The 26,623-nt window shown below is 39.7% G+C and overlaps 1 protein-coding gene across 1 annotated transcript in view; it reads right to left on the reverse strand.

Moving 5' to 3' along the window:
• The window catches only part of CDC42BPA (CDC42 binding protein kinase alpha), a 155,345-nt gene that overhangs the window by 89,400 nt on the left and 39,322 nt on the right, over nt 1–26,623 (reverse strand). Inside the window, exons 2-5 of the mRNA XM_088532756.1 lie at nt 17,259–17,350; nt 11,339–11,422; nt 6,584–6,679; nt 4,226–4,374 (exon numbers count right to left, since the gene is read on the reverse strand). Of these exons, the coding sequence (XP_088388882.1) occupies nt 4,226–4,374; nt 6,584–6,679; nt 11,339–11,422; nt 17,259–17,350 (421 nt within the window). The remainder of the gene's footprint in view (nt 1–4,225; nt 4,375–6,583; nt 6,680–11,338; nt 11,423–17,258; nt 17,351–26,623) is intronic.

Below are 26,623 nucleotides of genomic sequence, written 5' to 3' on the forward strand. Positions count from 1 at the left end.
AGAAATAGTGTCTGCTGGTTTAGAAGGCTAAAAGCATTCACAGTAAAAGACAGCAGCAGCTAGAAATCTAGAAACGCATTGATCAAGCTAACCGTGATCTCACACAGCTTGAGGAACTTGCTTGTGTTTATGCTCTGCATGCCTATCTTTTCACATATAAAAGAAGACATCTGAAATGGATGAAACTTGAGAGCTTGCTTTGTAATCTTAACTATCCTCCCATAAACTTCACCAACAAAAATAATAATTAACATAGGTGTTTCATAATCCTTCCAAAATATTTTCTCAGTAAGCAGGTAAGACTCTGTTTAATGTGGGTATATGCCAATGCATGAAAACTATTCTAAACGTATATTTTTTGCAGTGGTCTGGAAGAACCTAAGACTAAATGCTAACACTCCCCAGCTGCAAAACCTGAATTAATGCGCAGTTCTGCACAGGACCTCAGATGAGGGAAAGTCAGGATGAAAATCACTTAAACACATTAACACTTTTAATTCTGTGCTATTCAAGAAGCTGGAAGGACTCTGATGTAATTTAGGACAGAGCAGGATCTGCCTGTACCAGAGTACGGGCTGCCTCAGAAGAGAGCACAAAAGGCAGAGCATGGTCACGCTGCAGGGACAGCGAGCAACAAGGAGCAGCCAGGCTCTTTATAGTCTGTTTTACTTTAAGTAAGCAGATGAGAATAAGCACCTCCCACCTCACAATTTCCACCTTATACAGACTGAAGAGAAAACCTGGCTTGCCATTTAAAAAAAAAAAAAAAAAGTTGAAAAAAATGTTAGTTGCATGAAAAACACAAATTTTCCGTGTTTCAAGTAATGCAACTTGCATAAAAAAAGCATGGCTACACCTAGTTGAAACAGTTTTACTGTAGCCTTCATTGGGATATTTGATAATGTCTGTAAACCTAAACTTTAACCTGTGCCACGAAGAATTAAATACTTCTGGTAACAATGGAACTAAAGTTAGCATTAATATATGTAGAGGCTTTTCTCAATGGAAAAGAAAGGCTCTACAAATCAATGGTGAATTCTAGCAAACAAAATCATACATTGTACAATAGCACAATTTGCAGAAAACCAGCCAAATGCAATATTTAACCTTGGCAAGTGTCACTTATTTTTTCAAAGAAATAATTTAGATTTTCCTGGTAGATATAAGCTCTACATGAACGCGCAAGTCTTGCATTATATGTACATACTTCTTCTGTGTGAAATCCTGCACATGCGTTCAACTTGACCAAGTCTTAGAGCTTAGTCTTGGTCTTAGAGCTGCCAGGGTTATTTGATAATGTCAATTCTGCTGCATTTATCACAATAAAAAAAACTAAGATATTAAAGACAAAAGCTGTTTAATCAACTCTGTGAGTCACCAGAGATAATGTAGATGATTAGTTCCCAGAAACTAACTGATCAGAAATCAAAATTTAAGTTTTATGTTTTGATTGTTGTTACACCAAAATATTATACTGCATATTCATCTAAACTGAAAAGCAAATAAAAACAGAATGAAATATTGCAAACATCCTAAAAACAGCAGTACTGATGTGATTTTCAGTTACAGAGTTTTCCCCTATGTGGTTCAGTACCTGAGAAGAGGCAAGAGACAGAACCTCGAAGACATTGTGCCAATTCTCTGCACAATTCCTTTAGTTAAATTTTCATGTCCTTCCCACTCTTACTTCATCCCATAATCCCACAACACTATTGTGTAAGAGGCATTCAATCTGGAATGCCAAATCCCCAAACACACTTATTGCCATTTCATTCAAGGTCTCCAATAAGGCTGAGGTTGTTTGGTTGATGTCTGGGAAATTTTGGGCACTGTATGTATTTTAGGAAGGTGTGTGACTTGTATGTGATGAAGAAATGGTCTACATGGTCACTGTTAAACAAATCACAAAAAAATGATCACCAATAGAAAAGAGCAAGAGGAACATCAGGCTTAGGAAAAAAATATACTTAAGCAAGCAGATAATGTATAACACAACATGCAGTTAATGTGAAAACAAACCCCGAAGAATGGGGACACTAAAAGTAAACAAAACAATCTGTTAATATTTTAAGACAGACGCCTACAGCCTGATTTCCAGTTCACTAGCTACAATTCGGTTCAAATGCTGATGTGTATTGGCTATTCACCTCAAGCAACACTACTGCAGCTGCCATACCATTTGGTCTTTTAACAGGATTTTCTCCCTGATTCTCCTATATTCTTGAGTGTGTAACATGCTCCCCAAAGCACAGAGCCACCCGAGTTGAGCTTTCAGGAACAGAGCAGTAGTGGTACTCCCATGTATTTTCTTCTGCTTTTACAGTTGCAAACATCCCAATAAAAGTAATGGGGAATGGGTCACATTACAAAGACTGATCACTTGACATTTACTCAAGCTCCCTTTACATTTTGAATCTGTGCAAAATACTCCCTTAAAAAAGGTATTGCATTGCAACAAGATTAATGAAGTAAAGTGCCAACTGCCAGCGCCAAGTGCCAAAGCAGCATTAAAAATTTGATTTATAAACAAAGGAACCTCACTGGCAAAGCTGCAAACCAAACAACAAAAGGACTGGGAATTCAGAGCAGCTTTTTGGTTAAATGTTCATAGTAGAAGATATGCAGGCATAATAATCGGTGTATTCTTTGGAACTGCAAGAAAATACTACTGAATTCAGAACAAAATTTTACACTGTTTGTTTTACACTCAAGATTTTACACAGTTTGGGGATGTTAACCATTTGAGAACAGAAATATCACATCTGCACATTATACACTTGGGAGGCTGAATTACAAAGATTTTGATCTATTTGAAGGAGAGGGTGGGCTTTTGTTTTTTTCTGAGAAGAGTTACTACTTACACATGCAGATTTAGAGGGCAAAATACAGCAGGCTATGTAGTACGTGAAGTATCCCCTCCACTGGTATTAGAAAAATCTGGCACCTTAACAGTTTACCCACAAACAGTGACTACACTCAAGTTAAACTGAATGCAGAAACCTTTTACATGAGGTCCTAAATGAAGGACGAGTAAGTGCCTTGGAGAAACATAGCTGAAATGCTCAAAATCCAGGAGAACTGTAAGAAAAATACTCTATTTTTTTTCCCTCCATATATCTGTAACAAAGATTTCTTAATCAAGTAAACATAGTTCTTCAAAAATACCATGAGAATCAAAAATATTCCAAAAGATCCGTCTGGAGCTTAACATCACCGCTGTACACACTTCTCTCCCATAAAGCTACAATCTCAAAAGCAAGCAAGCAAAATCCTGGAACAAACCCAAGGCAACCGCAACAGACTCTCTAGGCAAAAAAATCTTCTGGAGCAAATGAGGCAAGCACAAACTGTAAAAGAAGGAGCTGCTAGTACTAAACAGGATTAAGGACTAGCATGAAGGAGCTTCTCAAAAGAGCTAATTCTAGGCTAATGTTTCTGCTCTGCAACTGAGAATTTTCCTGCTGATTTCTGCCACGTAAATCTAAGAATGCATCTGAAAATTCCACCTCTTGGAAGGGGGAGTGTCTCCCCAGGCAAGAGCTCCCAGGGCAACCAGCAGAGAATGATGCATTAAAGACAGGATGATGCTATTTGTATGGAAAGCACAGCCTCCAAAACAAGGTAGACACAAAGGACTTGAATAGATTATTTTCTTATATGACAGGGTAAAGATAAGTATCGTAATTTAAATACATCCACTGGTTTAGAAAAATGCCGCCACTTCATTTTTAAAGACAGTTTGATTAAATACAAAAGAAAATTGGGAAAAAAGAAATCCAGAGTAGACCATTCTTCAGATTTGCATATATTGAAAGAATCAAGAAAAAGAACCTGATCTTTCAGTAAACCTGCCCAAAGATGACCATATTTCACAAATATGTTTTTAATTTTGCTTCTGCTAAATCTGGATCATTAACATTAGCTTAATTAAAAAGCACCAAGGCCCAAGTTTCACTGCATACTTTTGAATATTCATGAAGTCACCTCACTCATTTCTTTGATCCCATGGTACAAGGTTAGCAACAGCCCCCAAAAGACCCAAGATGCAGACAGGTACGTGCTGGCATGCTTATTACAGCAAATACTTGCAAATAGCTACAGCTCTTTAATGGGCATTATTTTCACTCTATTAGGTAATTCCTCACAACACCAATAGGCATTTTATTTCACCAAGACCACAAGAACACGGTAAAGTCATCTTTACCTCAGTGTTCAAGTTACTCACCTATGGACATAATGCAGCTGATGAACGGAATCAATAGCTATCACCATTTCGGCCAAATAAAAACGAGCCATGTCTTCAGGGAGCCTGTCCTCAAACTTGCTGAGCAAAGTAAGCAGGTCTCCTCCGACGTAGTAATCCATAACCAGGTACTATGGAAGAGGGAGCAGTAAGACATCAAAAAGAGAAAACAATTTATGGAGTGAATCGGAGACTAAAAACAACCCAAGTATCAATATAATTTATTGCAAAAATTATTATGAGCATTACAAAAGCTAGCTTAACATTTCCTAGAACTGTAATTCTCCATAAACTGAGATTTACATATAGACAAATATATTAAGCTTCATGATTAAACATTACCAGCTCCATTGACCACCCTCTTAATCAATTTTGTTTTATGACATTTAGATAATCTGGATTCTTTTAAAAAAACACTGAATTCCTCAACTGAACACAAAGTCATAAGGGATTAAAATACATAATTGTAAAAATAAAACCAACAGTGTTAAACTGTGATGTTAGACAAGGACTCTAATATGCCAGTACTGTATATGACAGTGTTTCCCTTTTGTTTTTTTGCTACTGTCTTTTCCCATTAAACAAATTATTTTGGAGAAGAAACATTTCAGACTACTCAGTGGTTACGGGAAAGACTGACAGCCTTCCATTGGCTTAAGGAATAAGTTTGGATATTGTTGACATTAGGCAAAATATAGGTTCTCCCAACATATATTAGAATATATTACCTACTGTAAATAAAATTACGGAGACAAATTCAGGATACTAAGGTTTTGAAGACTACAACTGCACAAAACTATTATAAATGCAAAAGAAAGAAAAAGCACAGACTTAAGGATATTAAATTCTGGTAATTAATATAGATTAATAACATGGGCATTTAATCATGAATCCAGATAATTGCATAAATGCCATTTGGATTATACTTAATTTTAATAACACACACACACAGAAGTAGTTACACACTGAAACATACTAAAATGATGAAAAACAACTTTAAGGATGCCCTTCCCAACAACATGTCTAACTAGCTCACACTGGCAGGCTATCAAGTTAAACAAGTTGTTTTCTGCTTAACAAATATAAAGAAACTAGAGTTAAACAAATTCCAGCAGGCTGAAGCTACATATATAACATTTTCCTTGCATTATCATTAACATTAAGAGGAGAATTGCGTACGAGGAGTGTTGTCTATTGTCCAGATTAATTAAGCATGAAAGTGTTGGGAGGGGAAGTTTAGACAATTCGATTTACGAATGCAGAGCCCTTTGTATAAATAAACTCAACTGGGAGCCACAGATCCCTCACTGTACCTATACCGGCAAAACTGAAAGAAATGCAACAGCAAAAAGCACTGCGATTCTGGTAGAGCACTGTGTATAGCACTTCTTCTATTGGACAGACTATATTTATATCTATATATCTCTCTATATAAAATGACTATTCACTGCATATTAGATTTTGAAGGAAACATTAAAATCTAGTAATGACATGGCACCCAAAAGCACAGCATAACAGAACCCAAATAAGCAAAATCTATCACCTTGTAGTTATTTATCTTTTAAAGCATAAGTATTACTGCAGCTGTAATATCACAGTCAAAATATATTTAAGTGGGAAAGATGTCATAGAAAATTGGCACTACTCCTTACATTAGCTTCTTTTTGCAAGTCTTGCAAAATATTTGAAAGCTAAAGTATATAAAATATTAAGCAGATACTTTAATCTAGTTACAATCTCCAACTCTATTTACAAAGATTTAGTAGCACTTTCCATATTGTAAGGACCTTTTTTTTTTTGCTCTTCAGCATCTTACTGTTTTTAAGTCCTCAAAGAAATTAAAATTAAATTAAAATAGTAAATATAAATAAAATAAAGTTAAAAAGGTAAAGCCCCATCAGAACGAACTCAGGACCCCTTTCCTCCTTGTTGTTTCAAAAATTGGGTTACACTCTATTAACGAACGTGAAACAGCAAACAGCGACGTTAAACACAAAAAATTGGGTCAAACAGAAAGCTAATGTTAGAAACAGGCATACTTTTATTTCCAGGAATCTGATTACACTGCAGGTACAACATTATATTTCAATTATAAGAAAAGGGACAAAACTAAAAAGGTCTTTAATCAATAAAGTGATTCAGGAAACAAAACTCCATTCTTGAGATATTTATAGCAAAACTAAAAATTTCCAATCATCCTCCATCCTTCAGAGTCTTATATACAGATTCATTCGGTACAAGTGATGGTACAAAATATAAAACGAACAACTTCACTGGCATCTCAAATCAGGACTAACAACCTGAAGATCCATTAATCTATACAAAAAGAGCAATACTTACTAAATAGTTTTCATCCTGGAATGCATAATGTAACGTTGTGATCCACTGGTTATCTCCATTCACTAACACATCTCTCTCTTCTCGAAAACAGGCTGTCTGAAGGGAAGAAAAAGAATTATTATAGGTTTTAACTAAAATATATAACAAAACACATTTTGTAAGCTGAGTATTTATTTTTAAAATAATATTTGAAAGAAAATTGTCTCTCAGTTAAAAAGTCAGTTACTACTCCCTCCAAACATGTCAAAATGTGAGAAAAACCTTTAAAACCAGAAAACTTCACCTTCATTAAACGGAATGTTGTTGAACTGAGGCAAGGGAGGAAATAGAGCTTCTTCTCATTGTCTAAAAATCCCTAGTCAAAAGCTGATCCTTCTTATATGTACACATACTAAAATCAAGCACCAGTGATGACAGAGCAGCAATATAACATAGAAAAAAAATAACAGTAGCATCATATAATTATAACTGCAGCAGGAGTTGACTAGAATCTGGACTCTTATATTACTGATTTTTCTTGCTGCTCATCTAGTTTTTCACTGCTCCCTTCACATAAACAAATTGCTCTTTTCATTTAAAAGCAGCTGCTATTAACTTCCATCTAGCCATAAGTTGGCAATCAGAAACCAATTAGGGTTTTCCCCATGCTTTTGCTAAGAAAAATGAGGACAGACTGAAATTTTATTTTTTAGGTGACTGCTGTTGATAGGACATCCAGGAGGACCTTGTCCCTAACAGAGTGGAAAGAGTGACACAGAGGCAAAAGGTGCCCTCACAGCCTGGGCAACAGAGGGAAAACCCAAAACTACCAAGGTGAAAGAACAAAAACTACCAAGAAGTGCTAAGCAACATCTACCACAGAGGAAGATGACCAAGAGAGCTCTCCTGGAAGGGAGGAGCTCTAGATGAGTATTGGGGAGGTGCCAGCTAGCACAACCAAGGTGCAATTTGGTTTGGAAAACTGGAACTGCAAGATTCTGGGAAAAAATGTCTAAAAGATTGTGTAAAATCTAGTAACCAAATGGGCTCTACCTAGAAGGAGAGTTAACAGACCAGAACACACTCCTTGAACATGCTCTGCTACTTCACAAATGTTTCATCAGTTTGGATCTTCCTAGGAGACTACTGAATTTTAAAGGAAAAAAAAATATCAAGCCGTTTCTTATTACTTTTCCAATTTTATTTCCAAAAGCAATCGCCAATACCAGATATCTGACATGGTTATTGTTGGCTCTGAGATTTGGAGAACAAACAATGAAAAGTGAAACTTCACATTAGACTGAGCTATGCGCAAGAATAAATGCAGTAAAATAAGCAGAAAATAAATCCCTCATCCGAACAAACAAACTATGCTGTCTTGCTTTGGTGAATAAAGTAAGCAAGTATGATGCAGATCAGGAAGAAGGAATATGGTATATTTTAATTATACCACAATGCATGAGATAAATCAGGAGTAACTGAAACGCGTGAGTGAGCGAGTAAAGCATACTAAGAACAAGACATTCAAAAACAGCCACATTAAAAATGGACTATGGGGAAAGGAAGATTTTCTGAAGATTTTTCATTTTTCTAGATTTACATTTGATTTTTTTTCTCTCCTTTTCTGTTTGTAAACTCTTGAGATATGTGGGAAAGAGAAACTACAAACTCTTGTTTTCACAAGGATAAATGACAGTTTCTCTTCTTGTTATTAGGCAACTCATAGTACTAAATACTACAGAGAAACTAAGTAATTCAATTGCTTTTTGTCACGATTTCACAAGACAGTGTTCCTTGAGCACCTTAAACACCCACCGCTGCGTGGGTGCAACCAGTTTAACCAAGGAGCTCATGGACTTTACATTAGTTCGCGGGAAAAAAGAGGCCAGTGTTCTTGCAATTACTGTAGATACTGTAACATGGCTCACTTGCAGGTTTTTTATAGCCATGTTTCTGTGCTGTTATATTTGTTTCCATTTAGAACAAATTTTCAGAGTAGACACAAAGTGGATGAGCATAAACATGGCTTGCATGTTTATGCCAACGCAACTGTGTTTGCAGGAAGGTCATAGTTTAATGGAACTAGTAGGTGGACCTATTCCTGAAAGGATCCATTACTTTTGTGCTCTGCCTCCAGAGTTCCCTGTTCTTTTCTCCGCCACAGTCCCAAGCCTGTGGGTTTCCATCCAAACTCCAAGGGCACTGCCCAAGAAACCACCTCTCCAACTGCCAGGCTCAGAAGCAGAGAGATACACAGCACACTCCTTGTGCCCTTCTGCCTACATCTCCATAGTCTTATTCTCTTGGGAATGCTCTTGGAATTAGGCCTGACTAAAGCCCTTTTAAATTGGAAGGGAGGAACCCAAGCCCCTTTTTGTTGCTCACACATTATCTCCGCATTAGTTTCAATTCCCTTAGGGACAGGGAATAGCAGGAGAGACAAGAGACTCAGTGAGTATTGGATGCCCTTGAATTGTTGGCAGAGACCTCCAGAGGTCACCTGGCCCAACTTCCTGCTCCCAGCAAGACCCATGTAGAGCAGCTTAGTGCTCTGATTTAGCAGAGCCCACAACCAGCAAGAGCAGCGAGGCCTCGAGGCTATTTGGCACACACTGGCTCATGTCCTCGCAGCTCAGTTAGCACCTTCTGGGAGTGCAGATTGCTTCCGTGCTCCGCACCGCTTGTCCTGGTCTCTTCTGAACAGAAAGGTGCCCGTGAGTGAGTGTCAGCACTGCGGGCAGCGGCAGCACCGCTTCCAGTCATGCCACGCATCACCAGCGGCCCCGGGGCCACATCGCGGCTCAGCCTTTCCAACAGCTGCAAGTACCTAGAAAACTTCTGCTCTTTATCCTAGAGATGAGAATGCTCTCATGTCTCTCAATAATCTCCTTGCAATACCGTTTTTGCATACAAATACTCAAAAGTTAGAAAATCCCAGATTTACAATCACTCCTAATCTGTTTTTTACAGACTCCGAGTCTATCCTCCTTTTCTGCTTCGCCAAATGATTTCCACTTCCTGCACAGTTGATTCAAGGATATACAAACAACCCAATTTACCATACATTTATCTATACACTTGGCTGGTTGTTTTGGAGTGTATGATTTTTGTATGTGGTTCAGTGTTTGGGCAGCAAATTCTGAAAAATGCCAAAATATGCCATTGTGGTAGCAATAATAAAGCAAGTGCATTCATAACCATTTAAGAAAGACAGGTTATAGTTACTGAAGGTCATGCTTTGTAATGCATTTGCACTCCAGATGGTTCTCTTTCCACTGTATACCCATGGGTCACTAAATACATGGAAAAACGTAGCTGCAATTCTTTTTAGAGTGTTCAGACTTTCAGAAATCCAGCTCGACCCAGGGGAGGAGTATATTTAATACCCTGCATAGTGAAAATCTTTCAAACCTATTTATAACTTTATTTTAATGGAAAGAAATTGCTTTTAAACTGATATTAAAAGGGAACATTTAAAAATAGAGTGGAACTTTACTTCTGGTCTTTTTTAACCAAACATAACTTACAGAAGTGACACGACCTAGAGAGAAATACCTCTTTTATTGAGATTAACACTAGATTTTACAGTACCTGAACAATTTCTGAATTGCATACAGTGTGCACACACTCTGTGTGTCAGTTACACTTTTTTGTATGAAAAAGTTTCATTAAGGAGACAGGGTGACACCAGAAATTGGCTTTAATTTTCTCTTTTTTCTCAAGTGTGATGATCTCCTTTCCTAACAAGATCCATAAATGCAGAGATCAAAATAAATTTGCAAGCAACTGAACAAAAATGCAGCTTGAGAGTAGCAAAATAGGGGCCTCAAAAGCTGAAGTTAGGGATAATTTGACCAGACAAGTCAGTCAAGACTTTGGGTAGCTTTTACACAGCCTAAACTAAAGAAGGACCAATTGTCAGAGCATATTTGTGTGTGAAAGTTTCATTTTCAAAAGTCTACCTCTTAGTTTTGCATAAAAGATTATTTTTAAAGCAGTTTAAACCAGATCCTCGTTCCATTTTAAAACTAATACACGAGTCTTCAGGTGGGGAGTGCAGTTTAGACAAAGTTTCTTTCCAAAGGTACCCAAGGAAACACTGAGGCTCCTAGACCTGAGTTGAGTTGGATAATGAAAGTAGGATCATCATGGACAGAACTGGTCCACATTTCTCAAACACAGAGCATGCTCAGGCCTTAACGAGGAACTTCTCATCAAAGTTTTGAAAGTGGACTTTTTTTAAAAAAAAAATAAAGTGTCTCAAGGTAATTTGAAATCTATACAACACATTTAACTATTAATAGGAAACCCATTTCTTCCTATAATCTATTTTTATCTTTCTAATTTTTCAATCTAAAATCAGCTCCTGACTAATTTCTAGCTACTGATAAAGTAACATCTTGCTGAGTTAGACCTCATTAATTTCCAAATATCAAACATTACAAGACAAAGACTACATTTCTAAATGGCATAAACACATAAACACATAAACACATAAACACAAAAGACTGCTTGTACAATGGGAAATGCTTTGGCAATTACAGAAATACCATATTTTCTACAACCCTCCACCCCACCTATTGCCATTTTAACTCTTTCAAAACCTGCTTTAAGCCTATCTTAAAGTTAAACATCATAATGTCAGTAAGCAGTCATGTATCTCCTCAATCCCTACCTATACGGAATATTCTCTTGTAGGAAGAGGCATTGACGCAACATATTAAGAGACTGCATGATTACAGAAAACAAAACAAAGAAACGCTTCCATAATCTTACTTCAGCTCTCTTCAGCATCTCCCATTTATTAAGTATCTTCATTGCAAAAACTTTATCTGCATTTTTCAGCTTTACTACCGCAACCTGGAAAAGATAAAAAGAAAGTCAAATAAGCTAAAACACGGAAACACACTGTTTTGCTATTTATGAAAAGCTGTATGTTTTCCTTAATTTCTTTTTCACCATTCTGGACTTTACTATCCCCACACGATATCATGCCATAACTACAGTCTTCCGTAAGACTTCCAAGTCTATGTTATGCTTTTATTGCATATTCCTCTTTCTAGGTGCCAGCATAACAACAATGGTCTGTCTCACTCTCATTTCTTGCTCCATCCTATTGCCATGAAACTACCCTGTTGTTGACTTTATCTTTCATGTTCTTGGACTCATCCTCTCAGACCTAGGCAATAAACGAAATTTAGTGAACCAGCAAAGACAACAGCAATGTGGTAGTCAGTTTCTGAAACTAAAAAACACTAAATATTTTAGCTTTTAGATACAAATTAAGACCGTAGGTTTGTCCTCAGCTGTTTTCAAAGCAACATACTGTCACACACATTATCATCATCTTTACTCTGCAGGGCAATGACAAAAAAAGTACTCAAGCTGAATCCTACATTCCTTCCACCTCCTTCATATTCAGTAAACGAGCGATGTATGAAAACAGAAGAAAAAAACCTAACATGCAGCAGTTTGAAAAGGTGTCACATAAGCTTCTTTAAACCATCTTTAGATGTGTCATCAGCTGCAGCCAGCTCATGAACATAGCAAAAGTGCATGCTGAAGTCTTATACTACTTGGATATCTAAACTAGATTTAAAAGATTCTCTCTTGCTTAGCTACAGATCTGATGGAGTAGCTGTCACTTGTCCTGTGTGCGATAACATATCACCAGCCCTGCTCTTAAAACTGCTCCCTTTGTGGGGGGGAACAAAACAGGAGGGAAGACAGAGGTACTAGATCTGCCTGTTTAAACTAGTCAATGAATTTAATTTTTAAGATGTGACTTCATGAATAAAAATGTACTTTCAAGTCTAGCCCTGAGATCCTTCAAGGTACGTGCAGAGGGACACACACGCTTTGTTACTTCTGACCATAATCTACTTTAAATTTAGAAAAGAATACCTGTTTTTCTGTATGCATTCACCATGGTACTCTAGGAGTGAGCATCACAATTCTTCTCAGGAGGAAGAGATCAGTTTTCTTTGGCAATATATAACCTATAACAGGGATCTGGAAGATTGGCCTCCTGTCACTTTATTAGCTGGAAACTCTTAGAAGCCCCTGTCTGGATTCACTCTTAATAGAAAGAGCAGGAGAAAAAAAGCCCTAATACTGCAACTAATCAAAAACCTTGAAATTGTACCATATCTTAGATGACAAGGTGACCATGTCCATCTCCATGGTACCATCTTGTTATGAAAACACTATGTAATTCTACCTTGAACGCCTTTAAGGGCAGTGCCATGATTATGGGGAAACAGTTAACAAGGATGGTGCTAGATTGGACCCCAGAGCCACTCTCTGGCAAGAGGAGTCATCCCCAAGCCCAGCAGAAAGTGTTGCAGAGCAGGCAGCCAAAGCTGCAGGCAAAAGATACAAGCTTCACTTCCACCTGGAGGACTTCACTGAGCATGCTACAGCAAACAGATGAAAGGCCATATTATTTTGCAAGAATCATCTTCTGTTGCCAACGACATGCTAATTGCACAGCTGCCTACACTTGCAACCTCCTGTACAGCTTTCAGTGGACATTGAAGGAGCTCCTGGAGTCTTTGGGTAGCAGCTGCAGTGTTGGGCTTGAAAACAGGACCGAATGGGAATCAGTAGCAGCATTCACAATGAGGGGAAAACAAAACAGAGCCATGTTTACCAGCTGTGTTTACGATCAGTCAGCAGCACTCTTTCAGTCTGGGAAAGTCATTAACGTTATTCCATATCAATAACCATCGCAAAGAAAAACAGAGATCAAGGGGGCATTGCCATTTTTCCTGCAATCACAGCACCTTTCTGTGTGTGTCTAGGTATCTTGGAAAAGTAAATTCTAAAACACCCTTGAATTTGACTGTGAAACAAAAAGCTGACACTTCAGCTATGAACGGTCCAAGGTAGTTCCCAATTGCAACCAAAATTCCAAAAGTTGCTTATAGACCCAGGCAGTCTTTATACACATACGGACATAGTATGTATACCAAGGCACAAATAATCTAAGTGCTGTTTTGATGTTCTCTTTCTGAAAGAAGTTGTTAGCTGGAAGAAGGGGTCATTCCTGTCTAGTTATCCTAAAATGCCTTGTTACTGGAATGTATTATAACTGGCTGTTTAAAACTTTTTAAATTTATATTTCCCTGTGAGTAGCCTTACAAAAATGATTCGTATGTGCTGATGTAAACATCTTGGTTTTAGTTGGATTTTGTTCTTTTTCAGTCTTCCAACAGTGCTCCCTTTCCCACAGACAGCAGTACAGACATACTGCCCAGCACTTTCTGCCCCAAAGTTGGCTTCTTGTCTCTATGCTCTATGTCTGCACATCTCCTTGGCTTAAAAAACAACTCCCTTGGCACACAAAAGGCTAAAATGGAAGCATAGAAGCTGGGGGGAAAAAAAAAAAAAAAAAAGGATGCACGAGTGCTCAGGCACCAGTATTAGCCAGGCCTCTAGAAATAAGAACTATGTTTCAAAGGCACATGGAATTAACTGTTTAATTTCTATTGAAAAAAAAATGAATTTAAGTACGACTCCTCTCTGACTCTTCTTACAAAGTCAGAGTTCATGTGACCGACATTGCCTGGATGGAGGTAGGGAGAGGAAGAAAAAATATGTCTGTTCATAATTGGATGACAAAATTGGGAATGACTAACTGCTTCTCAGAGGAAAAAAATCTCAGTTTAGAAATATCAGCAACATAATATGTAGTATATACTTGCACAAGGGAGACAATTTCATGCACTGAGTTCAATCAGTGAACTTCATATATGTTTCCAAGGGGCAGAGTGAAGCAAAAGAGAAAATTTCAGTATTATTTACAACCTTAAATCTGCTGCACTTTCATACTGCTCAGCAATGTGGACAAGAGCAGTCACCGGACTGAGCAGTGGTTCTCCACTTTTATTATTAGTTCCCTTCAACTCCCAAGTTTAAAGCCCTTTTGCTTATTTGGAGGTGCATGTTAGGTTTTTTATACTGCACTGCCTGAACCCAGCACAATGGAACACTTGATGCCCACATCAGATTTTACCAGTATAATACTCCTCCTCCTTGGAAAATGTTTGGTTTCCGAAGGCAGTAGTATACAAGATCTTAAATAAGTCAGTGTACTCAGAGAAAGTACAGGGGCACATCCGTAATTTGACCAAAAAAAGTAATCATCACAGTTACATCAAGCAGAGTAAGGGCTCTAAGGGAAAAAATAAAACCAAAAACTAGGAACTGGTACAGTTCACCCATTATTATAGGTAATGTTCGGTTATAAGCATTGCTTATACACAGTAATTGGTTTAAACTGCTTTTTGTCTCCATCAGCCTTGTCAAAACAAATAGAAGTATTTGTTGAGTGCATAAATTAAAGGGACTGAATAGCACAAAATGAATCCAAGAACAAGCCAGTGACTGTGCCAACGAAAATTTGCACCAGTTTTGTAGTCTATAGAATTTCAGTATTAAGCTGAATCAGGAGACAGAATTGCTCCTCCTAGAAACTTAGAGGAACCTTGATCTCATTTATATTCTGCTGGAAAGAAAATACATCCTCCCAGCTTTCTTGATCTGCCTCAGTAAACTCCTACAGTCTATGGAATCATTCAAGTATTTTGCATTTCATTGTTAATGTAGTTTCTGGTGTTTTAAGCAGCAGCAAAATTTTCCAAGTTCTTTTTAAACCTTGCTCTGCTATTTACTAGTTAAAGGAAAATTAGTAACTTCATACAGAATTTGAGGTCTTCTTAGACAAAACTCAGGAGAGAAGCTTAAATCTAATAGCAGATTTAACATATATCCCTGCAAATATTTTTTAAAGCTCCACTTTAAGGAAGTTACAAAAATCAGCAGCATCACTGAGCACACTCCAGTTTTCCTCTTCCTAAAGACTTTGACAATTGGGCGGAACACTGCATTTTTTCTACGAAAAGATCTTAGAGAGACAAACACTTTGCCTAGAGGAGGACTTCCTCCCTCCCTCCTCATGCAGACTGCCCTCAGAAAGGATGCGGGGAGTTACACTCTCACTAGTCATGCGAGGAGCCACCACAAAGAAGCTTCCTGAGGAAGCAGCAGAGTTCTTGTGGTTTAGCGGCTGGAGAGGTTGATATTAAATCAGCAGACAAAGAAAGACTCCTCCTAAAACCGCGGGACGATGCAGGTCTCGCACAGGATTTTTTGACAAAACAGTACCTGCAGCTGGGATTTTTCTCAAATCTTACAGAATTGCCACATGAACTGAGCTGCAATCGCTACTGCAGCACTGAAAAAGGTACTGTTGTATGCAGAACTATGTTCTACACAAAGGTGAACGCGATATTCTCCTCGTGGCAGAGATCAAAATTAAGAATTAATTACTTGTGAGTTCTCCGAACAGCCCTGTAGGGAAGTACTACTCCACAGAGAGTAACACAAGTAAAAACAATATGTTAAGTAAATAGACACTACTCTTTTAAAGTCATTTCTGCATCTGCTTAGCACTATCACTTACAGAGGGGTATCATCAGATTATGTAGTAACCTACGTTACAGTAAAAAAATCCATTTACTTCAGAAGCATCTACAGAAAATTGTTCTTCTGTAACCATACAGCAGTAAAGCCCATCTTTATCACATGAAGCAAACATGTAAGTGAACCTGAAACCAACTCTTTTCTAGCATATGCCATGTAGCCTCCAGAAACGCTACCACACCAAGGAAAACATTGCTGAAAAATGTTTTCAGTTGCAGGAGTAACAAAAGCATTGCTCAGTGTCTCCTGCTTATACTCCAGATGCCAACTCTCAGGTTTTTGTTTTGTTTTCAAGTAGTAAGGAAAACTTTCTGAACATATTATACTGTTTTCATTTCTAATATATTTGGTCATCAAAAGCTCAAGTCAATTATGCATGATTGCTCCATATATATCTATATATCTATATATCTATATTGCCCTGCAGAATAATCATAGCAGTAATAGATGTTAAGAAGAAAAGGCCAAAAACTAAGGTTTATTCACTCCAGTTTCCTCAGCCTCTATAAACAGATACCCTTGATATCTTTAAGACCCAGCAATCAACTGTCTTACGTAATGACTTAAGAGATGGTTTAATCAGAAGTAGCAGAGTTCTTCACTATATTTCAAGAACAACAAGTGAAGCAAACTGAAGCCAAAACTAACATATGATAAATACTTGATTTCTTACGAAGAGAAATCATTAAAGTGCTTATTAAAAACTGGAAATAAAAGGCCAGGAATAGGGAGATTTCCATTTGTTTTTGGAATGTTAGTATCAATGTTAGGTCATTTAAGTTCTTGAAAACTGCTCTCGGACTATTCAGTTATTAAGATGCTTAGAAATTACAAGATCTTTATATCATCAGCACTGTGGTCTCCATCTGCTGACTATAAAAAATTATAGCTGAACAAGAATTTTACCATCAGACAACTGAAGGCCACAACGTCTTTTAATCTGTGTAAACTTACCTTCTCTGAACACTTACACTTAAAAAAGAATTAATGAATGTGCAAAACAAAACGTGTTTACAGGAAATGTCAGGCTGACCTACAATACCCTTTACCCCTTTACACACAGAGTAACACAGAGCTTCTGCAGGGGTTCCCTACTCTGAGCTGTTGCTCCTCAATGTGCGTAGGCACATTCAGGTGCCTCCTGGCCTCCCCTTCCCACATGCACCTCCCATATATTTATACCTCCCGTGCCTCCCTTTGCCATACGTACCTCCCCAAAGGCTCCTCGGCCAATGACCTTCAGGATTTCAAAGTCTTCTTTATGTAGTCGCATCTGTTTCACTTTAGACGTGAAAGGTTTGGCTGAAACAAAGGAAAATATCCATCACTAAAACTAAGAATTCCTAGGTAACAACAGCTCTGAGAACAACAGTAGTTTGCTGTTATAGCTGCATTCCCTAATGCGATATTCTGACGTCTAAAGCAGGAAGATATGGGCATTAAGAGCTAAGCCAAAACTGACTAAAAAAAAAAAAGTTTTGGCAGTTTTTTGTCAGAAAAGGAAATAAAAAGGCTATCTATATTTTTCTTTAGACTTTTAAATCTGTGTTACATGTTGTTATGTCTGATGGCAAAAGCAGGGTATAACATAACAATGTGGTCACTCCAGGGGAAAAACAACACACATACAACTGTTATATTAATTACTTCACCAGACAGCAAATCAATACTGTTTTCTATGGAAAATTAAAATGCTACTGAAAGATTACTGGAGCAGGAATGCTGCCCTAGGCTGCGCATCACGCAGTATTCCTGCAGGTCACTGCTCCAGGATAGGGGATGCTTAACAGCTAACCCTGGGCTGCCGAAGCGACACCAGCTGTACTTCAGCAGACATCATCACGTGAAAAAGAAAAACCAGAGATATAGAGTTAACCATCATTTCCCTGTCCTTCTTCCCCCCCGCACTTTTACATCATCTTTGGACGCAGCAAGCAGAGCAAGGCCCCCACTGCCGCAAGGCCACCCCAGCGCTCCTTGCAGTGACTGGTACCAGCAGAACCGTTTTCCCTGCCAGCCCCACTGCCACCCGCCGGCGCACTTCCAGCGTCACGCGGCAGCGTGCGCATCTCTCCCGCCACCCTCAAAACCATGGGAATAAAAAAACAAAAATAAAAGGAAGATGGGCACTCCTGAATTAACCAAAAAAAAATAAAATAAAGCCTAAATGTTCCCAAAAGTAAACACTAATGAATGACCTTCCTCAACCAGCAGCAACCAGTGCAAGAAGAAAATAAACACACTCAAATACCTAGGTAGACTAGCTATCTAGAAGCCCTTCAGAGGAAAAGGAGACCTCATGGAACCAAATTCATGGTACTGCAAAACAGTAAAGCAGTTACTTTCATAATTACCCTGGAGAGTGTCCTATCAGCAGGATTTAGATTTCCCAAGAAACTGGTTTTGTTGCGTTAATTAATTACAGTAACATCCAACAGCATCCACAGATATAAACAACAAATAAAGTGGGAAATAGGCTTCAAAATTAATGTTTTCCTGCTTCATCATAAGAACAACATCAGCGACCCTTTAAGAAATCAAGATCACTTAACTTTGAGTTCAGATTTCCAAGATTTAGGGAGAAAACATTAAATTTGGTTCCCGGGACAGAAACAGAAGGTTTCACTGGCTCCTATGGGAGCCAGGTCCAAACAGTAAAGATGCAGCCATAAGGTGGTGAGATTCTCAGTTATTTTTGCAATACTTTTACTTTAAACTTTCATTCAATTTATTCCAAGTATTTATTGATAAAATTAAAATACAGAAAGAGCTTTTGAAAAGTGATTCAATGGAAATTCTTTTATCAGAATTACAGAGCTTCCCAAGCTTTCAATTACTCTTTTACATCTTAAAAGAATATTCCCTGCACTAGACAAAATAAGCGGCAGCGAGAACCGCTGCCTCCCTGGGAGAGCATAAACTGCTCTGGCACCAAATGATTTAATACAACTACTAATACCGGTGATGAATGCGGTTTCAGCAAATTAAAACAAGTCATCAAAGTCTTTTAACTTATAAAACAAGTGATCGAAAACAAACGAGCAGTTCTCGACAGCAACATTTTTTGACCATTACAGGCCTGGCTAGAGCACAAGGCAAAAGAGCTTGCTAACAAGCAACCACATAGCTGTTTAAACCACAAAACTCTTGCTCATTTTTTATTGCAAGGAAAGCGCTGTCATTTTTTAATTATTGCATTTTGGAATCTTCCAGGGTTCCCATAGGGACACTGGAAAAACAAACATTGTTAAAGCTACTTCAGTAAAACACAGCAGACAAAAATAGGTTTGCATTAGTTCTAATGATTTGTAGTATCAGTGTTGGTGGGAAAAAAAAAAAAAAAAAACTGTAAACCCTTCTCTGTATCTGTAAATCATTCCCTATAATTTCTTTATCATCTCAAGCAACAGACATGTTGATGTACAGTCAGAGAGTCCTAAGTATTATAAAGAATAATACAGTACTGGGGGGGGGGGGGGGGGGGGAAAGTGGAGTGCCTTTGGAATGTGATCTAAATGCCTAAATGCCTTGGTTCAAGAAAAGAAAGAAAAAAAATAGTATTCTCTTCGCTTTCTCCTCGATGCTGTTTGTCTGCTGTGCAAACATCTGCTCCTCTTGAGGCAACAACAGTCCTGAGCCCAGAAAACTTGGCCCGGTCGGGGGTCTTGGGAGGCCAGTCCTCAGGCAACAGTTCGGGCCTTGGAGCGCTCGTGACTCCGAGGTTAAAGGGCAGATTTCTACGACTCGCTTGGCAGGCTCCAGGACGGGCTTCTACAGCCATGTGCCCCCAGGGGCCCTGCAATGGACCTCTTGGACACACCGGTCCATAGCTCTCCTTCCCTCCCTTTTGCAAAACAAAATAATGAGGCAGGTAACGGCTAGAAAATATCATGTTCTTTTTCATGAAGAGCTGCAGTTTCCTTGCCAAATGATACAGCAGAACGACACAGGGGTTTTGCAGCCTTTTAAGAGCAAAAGGTGACACGGTAGTAGCCTTTATCTATTAGAACTGATCTACCAAACCACTGGCTGCCCATCCTGGCCAGGGTGGCCAATGTTTCCTAGTCTCAGGCTGCCTGGGAAACTGGCCCCACCACCCTCTCGGAGTGGCTCCTCATACTCAGTCAGTTGATCACCCAGTTGAAAAACCGGTCCCAGAGCCCCCGGTGGTTCTCCGGGAGAAACCACCTACGGAGGCCAGCAAGGTGCAAGGAGCAAGCTATGAGGGCCAGTAAGTTCTCCACTTCTTTGGGCGCCTTTCCCCATGTTTTACTCTCCAGCCACTTATCCCACTTACGTTTACATTGCAGTCAAGCAATAAAAATCAGTAACAGCAGAACTGCACAAGCACCTGAGATTTCTCCCCATTGGAAGCTGAATGGGCTGTCAGCTACCTTACAGTGTCAACGACCACCCAGAAGGAGAGAGGCAGAGCAACAGATTGGGAAGCGTTGGTGCCAAGCTCAGCTCGGCCCATTTGCAAAGAGGAAAAAAGCTCCTGATAGCGGTACTTGCAGCAAATTTAACCCCAAGGGTATTTTTTAGACTGTTGGAGATAAAATCCCATCATCTCCTGAAGACCTGGTACAGAGAGGACAGTGACAGATGATAACCCAATACTATCTATGATATTCCACCACTAACATTCCACCACTCTGCACTTTTGGCGTGCAAAGGCCAAAATTAAACCCAAGTAAGATGCAGATCATGTTGTCTGCTTGAAGAAAAAAAAAAACTTAATCATCTGCAGGTTTGGACCAGCAACTCAAAACACACACCACAGCTGCTTCAGAAACAAAACAGAGCAACGCAGAGAAATTCTGGTTCATCTCAGCTCCTCACTGATGGTGTAGCTGCTTTTCAGAGAAGTGGCCAAATAGCTCCACTTGGCCTGGAGGCTCTTCAGACTAGCAGGTCTCAGGAAAAGACTTTGGGAAGTATTGCTTCCCAGAGGGATTACAGACATGTTTCTGCAGCAAGCCAGGGACCACACAGCAAAACAACCAGCCTTCTCCTCCCTACCTTGGTCAACGAAGGTACCAGGTCAAGTCAAAGACTGAGGAAATCAAAACTGCATCCACCAGAATTATCAGCAGCAGAAGTTCATTAGAATAATAATAATAATAAGCTCCAGTTGCTTGCCATTTCACAGGATGGGCACCTTTTATTCACTACAGAATAATTACAAAAATGTAAATGTATCCTAATACCAAGCAGCAAGGTGGAATGTCCATCACTTGAGAGGCCAGCAAAGGACATTCTGCTTCCTCATTAAAGCAGGCAGAGCACCAGCATTGACAGCTGTGATTTTAGAGGTGTTCTGTAGTCTCGAGGACTTATTTTTTTATGAGCCCTGGAGGGACCTGAATAAGTATTCTCATTTTCCAGGCCCACGTGGCTGTTCCCCGTGTTGTCCCCACACTGGCTCCTGTGAGCTGTGACTCTGGAGCACATCAGGGTGGTTCTGATTCAGGGCAGATGCTACAGGAGGTATCCCAAGCCCCACGGAGGGGTGTGCGGGAACACTCCTCCCAAATAAACACAGCTATGAAAACCAAAGGAGGAGCAAGTGCAAACAGGAAGGCAGAGCTTCTTAAAGCCCAGTTGCTGTAGAGCAGTCAAAGGGCAAAACCCTGCAGCCAGCAGGGAGAGCAGCTGAAGCATAGAACATTTAAGGCAATGTAAAAACACAAGTCACAAGTGCTCTTTTCAGCTTTAAAGGTTCAGATTCTGCTTTCGCCCACTCCGATTTTTTTTAACATGTTTTTCTTAGTGTGTACTAACTGCCAACATTGGTAAGTACAAGTTAAGAACCCAGCAGTTTCCAAGAATGAGAAATATGTCCACAAATTTCTGTGCTATGGTATAGACAGACACAATATTCTGGATCCCGTTCATCTTGAAAAAAGTAATCTGTTCTCCTCTAAGGAGGCTGGAGACCATCCAACCATCCTTGGCTACAACTACATCAGAAATTCTTCATCAGGAATTTAAAGTCAGAGAGAGAAATAAAATATCTTTCCCATTTGTATGAGTAGTTCTGTTTCCCCCCATGACTGAGATGAAAAAATAACCCCAACATTCATGAAACACCTCCTGTAGATCTGGGCAATTCTTTCATTCCACATTAAAACACAGCCATAATTTTATATATTACTATTCTTTTCCTTCAGAAAAATTCCAATAAACAACCTTATGCTTAAATGCTATTTTATTAGCAGCAAAGCGAAGTTTTAAACTTTAATTCATCCTGCTGCGCACAGGAATTTTGACGCAATTCTTTCAGCACCGTCAGGATAAATTTGACTATAGCACTCCTGTTTCAGGTAGTGGATTGCATGGAAATGCAATCAAAAGCACACACATGCACACACAAATGTGGTATTTAAGAGTCTTGTAAGGCTAATGAAGTAGAAAAAAGGTGGTCTTGCATGTAAAAAGCTAAATGATCCTTAGACTCTGTCCCTCACTGAGCTGGACACAAGCCAATTAAAGAAAGTATTATATATATACACACACACACACATAGATATACACACACACACATAGATATACACACACACACATAGATATACATAGATATACATAGATATACATAGATATACATAGATATACATAGATATACATAGATATACATAGATATACATAGATATACATAGATATACATAAAACACTCTTTGGCCTTCAAGCTTAAACTTTGCACCCCTCAATATCTCACAGGTAAGTCAGGATGCCGGTACTTAACTACCAAAAGTCTCAAGACACTTGAGCTGCAATTCTGAAAATCAATCAGATCTGAGCTATGAATTTCTAAAAAATGTACACCAACAAAATGAATATTTTAAGTAAAATTCTTACTCCAAGGCATTACTTTATATCTGTAAAATGGAAGTATCACTATTTAACCTGAACAGGCTCTTGAGAAGTAAAATCTTACTGTTCATAAAAGATTCTATACTCACTACATGAGTATCAGAGAACCCCTGTGGACACTGTTACTTATATTTACTTTGCTACAGATCTCAGCAGCCTAAATCAGGGCTGGAGTTCTCTTGCTGGCAAATAATCTACAGACACATACACAAATAATCCTAGTTCTGCCTTTATTGACAAGGCATTTTGAATGAAAACTATGATATCAAATAAAGCAGATACCTGACTAGTCTTTGGAGTTCCAACATTTTTAAAAGTTCAAAATTCAAAAAAGGAGGATTTACTTTGATACTACGTATGTTGCAAGGGAGCATTAAAATCTACACGTAGATGCTTCCCATACAGACACAGCTATTGGAAAAGAGAGCATGCATTTAATTAGCTCAGCAAAGCAGGCACGTTTCCTAAGATAGTAACCCACAAAAATTTTACTTAGTGCTTATTTTTAGATACTTCATATAAATATTAAAATAGCAGTAAATAAAAAAGGCTTCTAATGACAGCTATTAAACATTTAAAAATAGGATCAAGTCATTTTTAAAGTAAAATGACTCCTAGGTATTTACGACTTGACTGTGGAAGTAACTTAGAGAAGGCTTGTTCCAGTGAAAAATACTTGGGAGGAAGTGAGTGAATTCATAGCTCACTTTTCCAAACGTCTTTCCACAGACCACAACAGAGCAAGCTCACGGTAAAATGCAAACGTGAATAAGTGTTACTAGGAGGGATAATGCATAGATGTCATTTATCTGATGAAACACATGGTTGCTAATTATTTCATCATCCCTCTCGGCTCAGCAAGAGCTCCCCATGCAGGTATCTGGTTACGATACCTCCTCTTCTGGCAGACTTTCCTCTGGGCTCTTGGGCAGTGACATTAAATGCACACAAGCAAAACAGCCATGTCAAAGACGGTCAAAACCTTCTGAAATCGCAATCCTACAACCCAATATGAAAACTGTACAAACACACTATTAATAAAAATAAAGATCAGTCATAAAGAATAACCAAGTGTATATTTGCACATCAGTTACATTCGAGGAACAGATCATGAGCCTATCCATCCATATAACTGCAAACAGAGACTGTTATTTTAAACCATCCTTGAAAAACATGCTTCCATAAGAGCCCAACTGCCCAACTATTAAGAAAAGCATTAGCCCTGCAGTGTTTTCCCTTACACAGCTTGGTTTTTTTTCCTGATCTCAAATCATCACAAACATACAGCAACTCCCGGCCCTTCCTAACACCAATTTTTAAATTGTTCCTCTCTGTTACCTGTTACCTGTGACAATACTCCTAATAGTTTTATCTTTGCTTCACAATAAATATTTTCTTTGAAAACCAATAATCTGTGGCTATTTTTCAAATTCTCTAGCTATATCTCAAAAAATAAAACTGATTCTAGAAACTAAGCATAGTATTCTGGGGCCTGCATCATGTCACACCTCAGGGAACACTTAACATTCACATACTACACATACAAAAAACAGCAAAAAAAGAAAAACTCCAACGGTGTAATACTTTTGCCTGGGATTCAGTTTATCATCAATGTCCAATCCATGAGCAGCTCACACCTTGCCAGCTCTCCTGCCATCTATATTAATGTTTCTTTCCAGCCTAATCTTTCTCCATTTGTCATGAACAGATCATAGAATCATAGAACGCTTAGGGTTGGAAGGGACCTCTAGAGATCATCTAGTCCAACCCCCCTGCACATGCAGGCTCACCGAAAGCACGTGGCACAGGACTGCATCCAAGCGGGTTTTGAAGATGTCCAGAGAAGGAGACTCCACAACCTCTCTGGGCAGCCTGTTCCAGTGCTCTGTCACTCTCACTGTTAAAAAATTTTTCCTTAAGTTTCTGTGGAACTTTTGGTGCTTCAGTTTGTGGCGATTTCCTCTAGTTCTGTCAGCGGCCACCACTGAAAAGAGACCAGCACCATCCTCTGCACTCCCTCCCTTGAGGGATTAGATCCCCTCTCAGCCTTCTCTTCTCCAGGCTGAACAGGCCCAGCTCCCTCAGCCTCTCCTCATAGGGCAGGTGTTCCAGGCCCCTGATCATCCTTGTGGCCCTGCGCTGGGTTCTCTCCAGCAGCTCCACGTCCCTCTTATACTGTGGAGCCCAAAACTGGACACAGTACTCCAGATGTGGCCTCACTAGAGCTGAGTAGAGGGGCAGGATCACCTCCCTCGACCTGCTGGAGACGCTCTTCTTAATGCACCCCAGGATCCCATTGGCCTCCTTGGCCACGAGGGCACACTGCTGCCTCATGGTCAACTTGTCGTCCACCGTGACACCCAGGTCTTTCTCCGCAGAGCTGCTCTCCAGAAGGTCAGTCCCCAGCCTGTACTGGTGTCTAGGGTTATTCCTCCTCAGGTGCAGAACCTTGCACTTGGCCTTGTTGAATTTCATGAGGTTTTTCACCGCCCAGATGTCCAGTCTGTCCAGGTCCCTCTAGATGGCAGCACAGCCCTCTGGGGTATCAGCTACTCCTCCCAGTTTGGTATCATCAGCAAACTTGCTGAGGGAGCACTCTGTGCCTTCATCCAGGTCATTGATGAATAAATTGAACAAGACTGGACCAAGGACTGACCCCTGGGGGACCCCGCTAGCTACAGGCCTCCAACTAGACTCTGCACCGCTGATCACCACTCTCTGGGCCCTGCCATCCAGCCAGTTCCTAATCCACCTCACTGTGCACTCATCTATCCCACACTTCCGGAGCTTGCCCAGGAGGATGTTGTGAGGGACGGTGTCAAAAGCCTTGGTGAAGTCCAGGTAGACGACATCCACCACTCTCCCCTCGTCTATCCAGCCGGTCATTTCATCACAGAAGGCTATCGGGTTAGTCAAGCAAGATTTCCTCTTGGTGAATCCATGCTGACTACTCTCGAGCACCTTCTTGTCCTCCATGTGCCTGGAGACAACGGCCAGTATGAGCCGTTCCATCACGTTTCCAGGGATGGAGGTGAGGCTCAGTGGCCTGTAGTTACCTGGGTCCTCCTTCTTGTCTTTTTTTTTTTTTTTTTTTTTTTTTTTTTTTTTTTTTTTAAAGACTGGCGTGACATTGGCCTTCTTCCAGTCTTCCGGCACCTCCCCCGTTCTCCAGGATCTTTCAAAGATGATGGAAAGCGGCTTAGCTATGACCTCTGCCAGCTCACGCAGCACTCTGGGGTGCATCCCATCAGGGCCCATGGATTTGTGGGTATCGAGGTTCCTTAGATGCTCTCTGACCCAATCTTCCTCTATCCAGGGCAAGTCTTCCTCTCCCCCGGCTTCTTCTCTTGTCCCTAGGGCCTGGGGCTCTAAAGGGCTGCCCTTGGTAAACACCGAAGCAAAGAAGGCATTCAGCAACTCTGCTTTTTCTGTGTTATTTGTAATCAGAGTGCCCATCCCGTCTGCCAGCGGACCCACGTTTTCCCTGATCTTCCTTTCGCTGTTAATGTATTTGAAGAAATTTTTCTTGTTATTTTTAACGTCCCTTGCCAGATTGCGTTCCAACCGCGCCTTAGCTTTCCTTGTTGCATCTCTGCATTCCCTGACTACGTTCCTGTATTTCTCCCAGGGGGCCTGTCCTTTTTTCCACATTCTGTATACCGCTGCCTTCTGCTTGAGCATTGCCACAAGCTCCCTGCTCAT

The sequence above is a fragment of the Tinamus guttatus genome, unplaced genomic scaffold, assembly GCF_059628265.1.
Source record: "Tinamus guttatus ecotype Peru unplaced genomic scaffold, ASM5962826v1 Tinamus_guttatus_pri_ptg000033l, whole genome shotgun sequence".
Classification (NCBI taxonomy): domain Eukaryota; kingdom Metazoa; phylum Chordata; class Aves; order Tinamiformes; family Tinamidae; genus Tinamus; species Tinamus guttatus.